The 11,530-nt window shown below is 39.1% G+C and overlaps 1 protein-coding gene across 1 annotated transcript; it reads left to right on the top strand.

The window, feature by feature from the left end:
• Positions 1-1,840: 1,840 nt before the first annotated feature.
• On the top strand, positions 1,841-11,423 carry LOC660178 (fatty acid synthase). The gene is made up of 12 exons (XM_015980710.2): positions 1,841-2,580; positions 3,419-4,387; positions 4,594-4,989; positions 5,047-5,276; positions 5,327-5,684; positions 5,722-5,979; positions 6,529-7,525; positions 7,573-7,703; positions 8,351-9,716; positions 10,035-10,387; positions 10,447-10,753; positions 10,799-11,423. Exons 1-12 carry the CDS (start codon positions 1,916-1,918, stop codon positions 11,396-11,398), a joined length of 6,630 nt encoding a protein of 2,209 aa, XP_015836196.1. The 5' UTR covers positions 1,841-1,915; the 3' UTR covers positions 11,399-11,423.
• The last annotated feature ends 107 nt before the right edge of the window (positions 11,424-11,530 follow it).

Below are 11,530 nucleotides of genomic sequence, written 5' to 3'. Positions count from 1 at the left end.
AAAAAATTCATAACTAAAAAACTATTGGGAATTTGGCAATTTTCTTGATGCCAATCGATTCCCCGGATCATTTTGCATAGGTGTAGATCAAAACAGTTCCACTTTTTAGAATAGTTTAGCCGTAAATGAGAAAATAAAAAAAAAATAAAAAAGTTAACGCCCCCCATTAGAAATCGGTCAATTTTTAAAGTGTCTCAAAATCAAATAAAACCGATTCTATCTTATAGAATTTGATGTGCTCTTTACGATGAAAAAAATCATTTTCTCTTAACTCTTTTAAAATTTAAGATAGGCATTTTTTATAGTGGAAAATTTTATTCACCAAAAAAATTTATAACTCAAAAACTAAAAGTCGTAGAGCAATGTGGTTTATTCCATTGAATTCAACGGCTTTTTTCTGTATTATACCAACATTTAACAAGATCTAAAGTTTTAAAATTTTTTGCTAAAAATTAAGATAAGTATTTCTTATAGTGGAAAATTTTATTCAACAAAAAAATTCATAACTCAAAAACTAAAAGTCATAGAGCAAAGCGCTTTGTTCCATTGGATTCAGCGGTTTTTTTTCTGTATTATTTCAACATTTAACAAGATTTAAAGATATAACGTTTTTTGCAAAAAATTAAGATAGGTATTTCTTATAGTGAAAAATTTTATTCAACAAAAAAATTCATAACTCGAAAACTAAAAGTCGTAGAGCAATGCGGTTTGTTCCATTGGATTCAGCGGCTTTTTTTCTATATTATAACAACTTTTCACGAAATTTAAAATTTTCAATTTTTTTGCTCAAATTTCCTGAGTAACCTACCTTCAAAGTGATGAAAAAAAATTTTTTTTAAACTCACACCAGCAAATTTGTATGGACTTTTATATGTCTTAACAACCCACAAAAGTTGTTAAAAGTCCACAAAAAGTCCATATGTTCGATTTTTTGATGTTTGATTTTTTCAATTTTCGTCGCAGTTTTTGTCGGTTTTGGGTACCCGGAACATTTCTCGTGCAATAGCTCCGGAACTATCAGAGATAACCCCGTAAAGTGTATTATCGTTGGAAAGCTCTTCAAGTTATCTATTTTTTTCAAAAAAAAATATTGTTCTCCGACTAATAGTTTTCGAGCAAATGGGAGACAAATGCTAAAATTGGTAAAATTTTAAAAAATTCATAACTAAAAAACTATTGGGAATTTGGCAATTTTTTCGATGCCAATCGATTCCCCGGATCATTTTGCATAGGTAAGAGTCAAAACAGTTTCACTTTTTCGAATAGTTTAGGCGTAAATGAGAGAATAAAAAAAATATAAAAAAGTTAACACCCTCCCTCCCCCCTTAGAAATCGGCCAATTTTTAAAATGTGTCAAAATCAAATAAAACTAATTCTATCTTCTAGATTTTGATGTGCTCTTTACGATAGAAAAAACCGTTTTCTCCTAGCTCTTTTAGTTTGGCCGTAAAATAAACAAAAAAAAATATTTTAATTACACTCAAGTTGTGAAAAGTAGAAAATAGTCAAAAGTTTTGATTTATTGAATTTTTCGTCAAGTTTTTTATCGAATAATAAAATCTCCCAAAATTTGAATAAAACATTACCAAAAATTCAACCTTGCCACCCCCAGTGGAAATATCTCAAAAACGCAGGCCAAGTACATAGAATAAAAAATTTCCAGGAACTTGTTAGAAAATCGTTGAAAAATATATTCTTGAGCAATTAGAGTGTATCATGTCCTTGCTCGTAATTTTACCACACAATAGGCAATGTTAAGGTCAACCGGACGCTAATCCCCATTAATTCATTGTTAATTTTGTCGTCGGTAGTCGACCCATTGTTGACGTCCTCACCACCGGAAAAAACACCCCCACCACTCGCCCCCAGCTTATAAAAACCCCAAAGCCACCCATCGCCTGCGTCCTTGAACACAATGTCTCGCTCCAGCGAACCCAACCACCAGTTCAGCCGCTGGCTGTCCCAGCCCCCGGAGGGCGACGAAGTCGTCGTGACCGGCATGTCGGGCCGCCTCCCGGACTCGCTCCACCTGCACCACTTCCAGGACAACCTCTTCAACAAGGTGGAGATGGTGAGCGACGACGACCGCCGATGGAAGCTCGACCACAAGGAAATCCCCCAACGCACCGCCAAAATCCTCGACATCGACAAGTTCGACACCGGATTTTTCGGCCTCCACTTCCGCCAAGCCAACACCATGGACCCCATGATCCGGATGGTGCTGGAGTCGGCCATGGAGGCCATCTTCGACGCCGGGGTCAACCCCCGGGAGCTGGAGGGCACCAGGACCGGAGTCTTCATCAGCGCCTCCTGGTCCGATATGGAGAACCGGACTTTGACGAGTATCAGCGAACCGGAGCGGTACGGAATCACCGGATATCTCCGGTCGTTGCTAGCACAGAGGATTAGCTACTATCTCAAGCTGAAAGGGCCCTCGTTTATTGTGGATACGGCGTGTTCCAGCTCCGGGAATGCACTGGAACATGCGTTCAAGGCCATCCGGAGCGGGCAGTGCGACCAGGCGCTCGTTGGGTGCTCCAATTTGTTGCTACATCCCGGAAACTCGCTCCAGTTTTTCCGGTAAGTTTTCAAACTTTGAATTAGACTCATGGTGCGACCCCTCATCTCAGGCTACAATTGACCGGGCGGTTGATTGGTGGTGGTATTTTTGATTTTTGAAAAAATTTTGGCCAATTTTTTGAATTTCTTTGGGCTTATTTTATGCCAATTTTATTGATATTTTGGGCCGAGATTGCGTCATTAAATTAAAAATTGATTGCCAAGTGTTTTCTATCTTAGGACTCTTTTTGCCATTTTTTTTTTGAAATTTAAATTTCGGATTAGACCATAGGTGTGACCCATCGTTTCACACTACAATTGACTAATTTAAATAATAATAGCAAAATTTTTAAGGTTTGGTATAATTTTAGTCAATTTTTGACAATTTTTTTGAAAAAAATGTGTAACAAAAATAAAAATACTTATTATAATTTTGATTTTAACATGCAAAAATGTTAAAATTTAGTGACAAAACGTTCTAGATTTTTTTTACGTATTTCGGCGATTTTGCCAATTTTTTCGAATACCAAAAACGCAAAATAAACCCATAGTGTGACCCATTTCTCCACACTGAAATTTACCAATTTGACTAATAATAGCCAAATTGTACAGTTTTAACCTCATTCTGGTATGTTATACAATTTTTTTGAAAAAAATTAAAATAAAAATAATGATTATAATTTTTATTTTTACATTCCAAAATATTAGAAGTTGGTTTAAAACACATAGAAAATTATTTTAGACTTATCGGACATTTTTGCTTATTTTTTTTGGAAATTCAAAACTGAAAATAAACCCATAGTGCGACCCATCATTCCACACTACAATCGCCCAATTAGCCCAAATTTTTAATTTCCAGCCTCGGTGTGTTGAGCAGCGAAGGCAAATGCCGCGTTTTCGACCAAGACGCCAGCGGTTACGTCCGTGGCGAGACCATAGCTTGCGTTTTTCTCCAAAAAGCAAAAAACTCACGCCGAATTTACGCCCAAATCATCAACGCCAAAATCAACTCGGACGGTTTCAAAGAACAAGGAATCACTTTTCCTTCCACCCAAGCCCAAAAAATCCTAATGACCGAAATTTACGACGAAAGCAACGTCCATCCAAACCAGCTGAGTTATCTAGAAGCCCATGGAACGGGCACCCAAGTGGGCGATCCCCAGGAGGTGGAGGCAATCGACTGTGCCTTGGCCAAACCCAGAAACAAAACACTACTTGTTGGTTCGGTTAAGTCAAGTATTGGTCACACGGAACCGGCGTCTGGCATTTGTTCGCTTATTAAAGTCTTGTTGGCCATGGAAAGTGGGCTAATTAGCCCCAATATTAATCTGAAACGCATCAAAGAAGGCATGGTGGGGTTTGAAAAACAAAGAATGAAAGCTGTGACGGAAATAACCGAACTTGAAGGAAATGAAGCGATTGTTGGAATAAACAATTTCGGGTTCGGTGGTAACAATTGTCACGCGATTGTTAAACGTTTTGGGAAAATGAAAAAAAACGGGGGATTCCCAGACGATGATTTGCCGAGACTTGTGTGCGTGAGTGGAAGAAGTGAAGAGGCCGTGGCGCAAATTTTGAATCAAGTTAATTTGAAACTGGACGTTGAATTTAACGCATTGTTGCACGAGATTTACAAAAAAGATATTCCGAATCATATGTTTCGGGGATTCACTCTTGTGGGCAAAAGCGGGCCTTTGGTGACGTCAGTAAAGCTCAGAAGGGCCTTAGACACACCTTTCTATGTTTATTTTGGACAATTTGGACGGAACTATAAAGTTCTAGGGCAGTTTTTAATGGGCTTTCCGGTTTTTTGCGACACGATTAAAAGGTAGGTGGCTTAAAATTCAAATTTCCCGCCTTTTTTTAAGCGCCAATTTTAAATTACAACTATATAGAAATTATTTTTTTCATTTTTAATTTTTTTTTTAGTAATTTTTAACCAAAATTTTGAATTTTCCACAAATTTTTAGGCAAAAAAAATTTTTTTGGCGCCAAATTCAAAATAAAAAGCTAACTGCATCCATATTTTTGCAGAATTAACGAAACCCTTTCGGGGAAAACCCCACCGCAAGCCTACCAACCCATTCTCGGGTCTTTAATCGTGCAGTTAGGCCTTGTTGACCTACTAAAAGCCTTAAACTTGTCACCTGTCATTTACGGTGACAATTGGGGAAAACTAGCAACTGCCTACTACTACAAAACGCTAACACTTGAAGAATGCATAATCAGTGCTACCAACAACCACGGGAAAACCCCCGATTTCGCCCCGGAATTACCAAACGGCCAACTTCGATCCGACTCTCTAACACATGACACGCTCTTAAATCTAAAAAACGCTTTCATTTTAAACGTCTCTGATTCGAATTTAAACAACCGTGACGTCATGATCACAGACGGCATCAAAATTAACTTCCTTGAGACCATTGGACGGTATTTAAGCCACGCCCCGCGCCGTGGAAACTAGTTTTGATAACTCTCATTTCATAGGTTGTACGAGTTAGGCCACACCCCTCAACTTAACCAATTGTATCCAAAAGTCGAGTTTCCCGTAAGTCGTGGCACTGGCATGATCTCGCCATTGGTCAAGTGGAACCATGACAGGAGCTGGTACACTTACAAATTTCGCGAATTTACCATAACAGATGCTGAGCAACGCGATTATTTCATCTCGTACGTCTACGATGAGTACAAGTTTATGCAAGGGCACGTGATTGACGGTAGTAGAAAAAATTAAGTATGTGACTCAGGTGGTAAAAAAATTTTTTAGACCGGAATTTGTTCCCGGCTACCAAGTATTTGACTCTAGTTTGGGAAACTTTTGCCCAAAGTCGCCGCCTACTGCCTGAGGACGTGTCAGTTGTTTTTGAAAATTGCCGTTTTGTGCGAGCTGTCACAATGCCCAAAACTGGCTTTGTTAAACTCCTAGTCACAATAGGGCTTGGGAATGGTAATTTTGAAGTTTTGGAAAAAGACACGTTAGTTGTGAGCGGAAAAATAAGAACTTTGGAAGAAACAAACCAAAAAGAAACCGACTTTGGGCCAATTGATTTAGGTAGTGACTGTACTCAAATTTTGGAGCACGACGAAATCTATCGCGAGTTGTACTTGAGGGGTTATAACTACAGGTTAGTTTTTTTTTGGGCGGTTTAACCGTCGGTTTAGCGGTTTGTTCAAAGGTATAGCCAAGTGTAATGTGGAAGGGTCGTCCGGTTTGGTCAAATGGGAGGAGAATTGGTGCACTTTTACCGATAAAATGCTACAGTTGAAGATTTTACAGAATGATACGAGATTGTTGTATGTTCCCGTGGGAATACAAAAAATGGTTATTAATCCGGTTAAGCATAAAAAATTTGCGGAACAGTTGGGAGGTGAGGAGGCTTTAATCCCGGTCTATTGCTACAAGGATGCCAACGTTATCAAGTGAGTTGTAATTTTTTGACGATTTTTGACGATTTTTTGGATTTTCAAAATGGAAATAAAGTTAAAGTGTGACACCTCGTTTTACACTGAAATGGTCCAATTAGTTCAACAGTGGCAAATTTTAAAAAAAAAAGTCCAAAAAAGTTTTTGGGTTAGGCTATTTTGACTTTTTTGAGAAATTAAAATCATTATATTTAAATTAACATTTACGATTTTAGTAAAATATTTGTTTAAAATTTGTTTTTATTTTCGACTATTTTTTCAAATATCAAAATTAAATCAGGCTTATATTAACTAATTCTCATTCTAATTTAGGCAAAAGAATTAACTTGGTTAATTAATTAATTTAAAAATTTACTTATAATAATTAATTATAGCATAAAAATTATTTTTGGCAATTTTGACTTTTTTTGAAAAACTAAAAATTAAAATAGGCCCACAGTGCGACCCATTGTCTCACACTGAAATTTACCGCTTAGTCCAATGGTGTTAATTATTTTCCAAATTTTGGCAAATTATTGCTCAAAAAATTGAAATTTTGAATTTCAGGTCCGGCGGGATCGAGATTTTGGGTCTCCAAGCCAAATCAATCGCTAAGAAAAAACAACGTCTGGAACCGGTTCTGGAAAAATACCAATTCGTTCCAAACTCCACCACTTTAAGCCTCGGTGACTCGATCCGAGTCAATACTCAAATAATCATCGAAAATTCGCTTGAAAGTCACTTCAAGTCGGTGGAAATTCTGGACGAAACGTCACAATTAACCCCTTTATCACCCCTATTTTGCAAGTCACTTGATGATGTTCCCGTAATTACACCAAATGTGATAATTTCCACTAAAAAAACACTCGAGGAAATTCCGGGCGTGAAAATCGAAGATTTTGTTCTAACTCCTGAGAGCAATTTACTGTTAATTATCGGAACAAAACTCTTACAAAGACCAACAATTCCGAAGCTTTACTTCCAAGCTTTGAGCAGTAAAGGTTTTCTAATCTCACGCGAATCCAAAGATTTTCATTCGGAAAACATCGAGAATCTGGAAATTCTCACCGAATTCACAACTTCGGACGAGAAACTCATCATGTTCCGGAAGAATTGCGCAATTCCCGTGCCACATTTCGTAAAAATCGGCCCGGAAACGTTTGATTGGTTACCGGAATTGCAAAAGTCGCTTAAAAACCACGACAGTGTGATTGCTTTTGCGCAAAACGAAACTCCGGAGGGAATTCTGGGGCTGGTCAGTTGTTTGCGCCCGGAACCGACCGGAAATAAGGTCCGGTGTTACTTCCTGATGGACGAAAGCCCGGAATTCGACCCGGAAAATTCACTCTTTGCCGCACAAATTCGTAAAGATTTGGCCTTCAATGTTTACAAGGATGGCACCTGGGGGACGTACAGACACTTGCTTTTGGAGGAGTTGGAGGAGGTGGAGAGTGAGCATTGTTACGCCAATGTGACAGTGAGGGGGGAGTTGGGGAGTTTGAAGTGGCTGGAGGGGCCCATGAGGAAGGATTCGGTCATTAAAAAAGGAAATGTTATGATTTTGGTAATTTTTTTTGAGTTTGTAATTTTTTTTTAATTTTTTTTTTGTAGAATTATTACGCCACCATTAATTTCAAGGACGTGATGTTGTCGTCTGGACGCATCAATGTCGATGTTATCACCAGTGATAGGAGGGAGCAGGAGTGTGCCATCGGTTTTGAGTTTGCAGGAAGGGATTTGAGGTAAAAAATTTAAATTTCCCGCCACTATATTTTTGAAAATGATAACATTACTGATTAAAAATTAGATTTTTTTCGAGTAGAATTTATTGGTTATTGCAAAAAATACAATTGTTTTGAGTTTTGGCTTACTTGTTTTTTGAAAAAAAAAACTACTCAAAATTTTTGGAAAAATTTACTTCATGACTTACTTTAGTTTTAAGTTGCCGGTTTTGGTATTTTCTTTGAAAGATTTGAGGTAAGAAATGAGTAAAATTCAAATTTTCCGCCAAAGTATTTTTGAAAATATTCATATTTTTGAGTAAAAATTACGATTTTTGGGCACTTTTTTTTAACTAAAGTTTAGTGGTTTTTGCAAAAAACTACAATTTTTTACATTTTGACCTGGTTTTAAGCCTTTTATACATGTTTTTTGAATTTAAATTTACTCAAAATTTTTGGAAAAATTAAGTTACGGCCATTTAACGACTTACAGGTGTTACTTTAGCTTTAAATTGCCGATTTTAGTGTTCAAAATATTTGTTTTACGGCAATTTTGGCAATTTTTGAAAAATCAACATTAAAATAGACCCCACATGCGACCCATCGTTCCACACTGAAATTGTCCGGCAAGTCCAAAAATACTAAAATTTTTGACTTTTGTCCACCAGGGGGCGCCGTTTATGCGGAATGACCGACAACTCGGCTTTTTCTTCGCACATTTCCGCCGACCCGACGCTTTTATGGGAAATCCCCGATTCTTGGAGCCTCGAAGATGGCGCCACTATTCCCGTCGTCTACGGTACCGTCCTGTACGCCCTCCTCATGGTCCGCAAACTCAGACCAGGAAGTTCAATTTTAATCCACTCAGCGACTGGCGGAATAGGCCTAGCGGCCATTAACGTATGTCTTTACTACAAGTGTCAAATCTACCTCACAGTGGGCACGCAAGAAAAACGCGACTATTTGAGGAAAATGTATCCTCAAATACCTCAAACTCGCATTGGCAATTCACGCGATACTTCCTTTGAGGAAATGATCAAACGGGAAACAAACGGGCGTGGAGTTGACATAGTTTTGAATTCTTTGAGTGAGGAGAAATTAATGGCGTCGGTCCGGTGTGTGGCTCCTGGGGGCCGTTTTCTGGAAATTGGGAAATTTGACCTTGCTAATAACACCCAATTGGGGTTATTAATGATGGAGAAAGGAATTAGTTATCATGGGGTTATGCTTGACCAGATTTATAATAACAGCCCAGAATTGAAACGTGAATTGTCCCAGATTGTGTCCGATGGTATAAAAATTGGGTTCATTAAACCCTTACCACGGGTTGTTTTCAAACGCGAGGAAATCGAAGCCGCCCATCGTTACATGATGACTGGGCGTCATATGGGCAAGGTCATGCTCAAAATCCGGCACGAAGAACCAAAAACTGCGCACATCCCAAATGATCAATTGTTCAAAGTTCATCCACGGTTCTATGCCAATGGGAGCAAAGTCTACATTATCATCGGAGGCCTTGGAGGCGTAGGTTTAGAGTTAGCTGATTGGTTGGTACTCAGAGGTGCCACAAAACTGGTACTTGTATCACGTCATGGCGTCACAACTGGGTACCAAAACCAACGCCTAACCATATGGAAGTCATACGGTGTCCAAGTCGTGATTTCCACCCATGATATTACCACGAAACTTGGTTGCCTTCAATTAATCAAGCAAGCGGCGACCATGGGCCCCATTGATGGTATTTTCAACCTTGGGGTGGTTTTAAAAGACGCTCTATTCGAAGACCAAAACGAAGAAAGTTTCAAATTATCACGCGCGCCTAAATCAACAGCCACTCGATTCTTAGACGAAATCACACGAGTGTCATGTCCGGAATTGCGCCATTTTGTCGTGTTTTCGTCAGTGGCGTGCGGACGCGGAAATGGCGGACAAACCAACTATGGCATGGCCAACTCGATTATGGAGCGAATTTGCGAAAAAAGGAAAAATAAAGGGTTCCCGGCCTTGGCCATCCAATGGGGAGCAATCGGTGACGTAAGTTTTGAGTTGAGGCAAAGTTTGTGGCTCCTGGCGGACCAGTACTTAAGTTTTAGTGCAGCTAGAGAGTTGAAATTTTGTATGCGGCCTGAATTGGCCATTTTGAGTTCAACTAAGTTATTTTCAAAATGGCTAGACTTTTGAAACTATGAGAAATTGGCGCCAAGTTTAAAATTTTATAAAATAACTTACTGTTTTTATTGCATTTTTGAATTTGTTTTTTCAAGCTGATTGAAATTAATTAAAATTTTTGGTACTTATCTGTCATAGTTTTTGACTTATGTCAATTTTTTTGACCAAAATTGAAAATTTTAGGTCGGTTTAGTTGCTAAGATGCAGAAGGAGAATCGCGAGCTAGTGATTGGCGGGACATTGCAACAAAAAATCTCAAGTTGTTTGGAAGTTTTGGACCGTTTCCTGAAACAGGGGAATCCCGTAGTTTCGTCAATGGTCGTAGCGGAAAAACACAACCGGAATGAAAACCTCAGTGCTGTAGAAGCCGTTGCTTTAGTTTTGGGAATCAAAGACATAAAAACAGTCAGTCAACATGCGACTTTAGCCGAGTTAGGAATGGACTCCATGATGGGAACCGAAGTAATACAACTTCTCGAAAAAGAGTACGAAATTTATATCACAGCTAAGGACGTCCGCAGCCTCACATTTGCCAAGTAAGCGTTTTGGGTTTAAATCTCGCGCCAGAATTTTACGCGCCAATTTCAAATTCAAGGTTGCGGGAAATTGAAGCCGACCGAAGCGAAGTGAAAGCGAGTGACACTAAAACGTCCAAAGGCACCAACTTGCTAATGAAATACATCCCTGACAGCAAAACTAGTCATCTGCCAATAATAAGGCTCGAAAGCCGCGTAAAGGAAAGTGCAAACGCCCCCACTATTTTCCTATTGGCTGGAATTGAGGGCGTTTTCCACCCTTTAGCCAACTTGACGAAAAACCTAAACGCCCACATTTTCGGGGTCCAGTACGATTACAACAACCCTGAGGACACCATAACTGAGGTGGCCCTTAAACTACTACCTGTGAGTTTTTTTTGAGTTATGACAAATCCCAACACCAAATTTTAGCACATCGAAGCCAACTTGCCCCAAAATAGGCAATTCAAGATCATTGGCTACTCGTTTGGGGCCGCTGTGGGGCTCGAGGTCGTGTCACTTTTGGAAAAAATGGGGCTAAAGGGCAAAATGGTCACAATTGACGGTTCGCCCTCTTACTTAACTGCCTCAGCTAAGGAGTATCTCCCAGAGGTGGACGAAGCCGAGTTCCAGACGGCTCTAATCTTCAAAATTCTGGCAGTATTAGTACCAATTGATCTTCTAGTTGCTTTCAAAGATAAGTTACTCAAGTGTAAAGACATGAACGAGCGCTGTGACCTGGTACTTGAAATGCTCCCAATTGAGGTGGAAATCAAGCAAAAAATGGAAAAACAAGCAGCCTTGACGCTGTACAAACGATTTAAGGCCGTAATTGGCTACAAGTTCGAACACGAGAAGATAAAATCACCGGTGCATTTAGTTAAAGCCAAGTTTGCAATGGTCAATGAAGAAGACGACTATCAGTTATCGAAATGTTGTGAAAGTGTCGAGTTTAGTACAGTTAATGGCGACCACGGCACAATTTTGGACCAGGAGGAGCTAGTGAAAAAAGTTGAGGGGTTTTTACTTTAACAGAAATAAAGTTTTTGTAGGAAAATTGTTGTTTGGGGTTTCCCTGACCAGTTTAAACGTTACAGGATTCTGTACTTTTGCGTTACGCGTAGCTATCGGTAGGTGGCACTCTCCACATTTTACAATTTTTTT

Source organism: Tribolium castaneum, chromosome 8 (assembly GCF_031307605.1).
Source record: "Tribolium castaneum strain GA2 chromosome 8, icTriCast1.1, whole genome shotgun sequence".
Classification (NCBI taxonomy): domain Eukaryota; kingdom Metazoa; phylum Arthropoda; class Insecta; order Coleoptera; family Tenebrionidae; genus Tribolium; species Tribolium castaneum.
The sequence above is the reverse complement of the archived record's forward strand: the minus strand, read 5'-3'. Positions and strand labels throughout refer to the sequence as shown.

What these genes read in the sequence shown, in the direction of transcription:
- LOC660178 (XM_015980710.2), top strand. Translation starts at nt 1,916, where the DNA reads ATGTCTCGCTCCAGCGAACCCAACCACCAGTTCAGCCGCTGGCTGTCC. An exon ending in TTGAGGGGTTATAACTACAG is followed by an intron (nt 5,685 to 5,721) that starts GTTAGTTTTTTT and finishes CCGTCGGTTTAG; the next exon opens with CGGTTTGTTCAAAGGTATAG. An exon ending in AATGGGGAGCAATCGGTGAC is followed by an intron (nt 9,717 to 10,034) that starts GTAAGTTTTGAG and finishes TGAAAATTTTAG; the next exon opens with GTCGGTTTAGTTGCTAAGAT.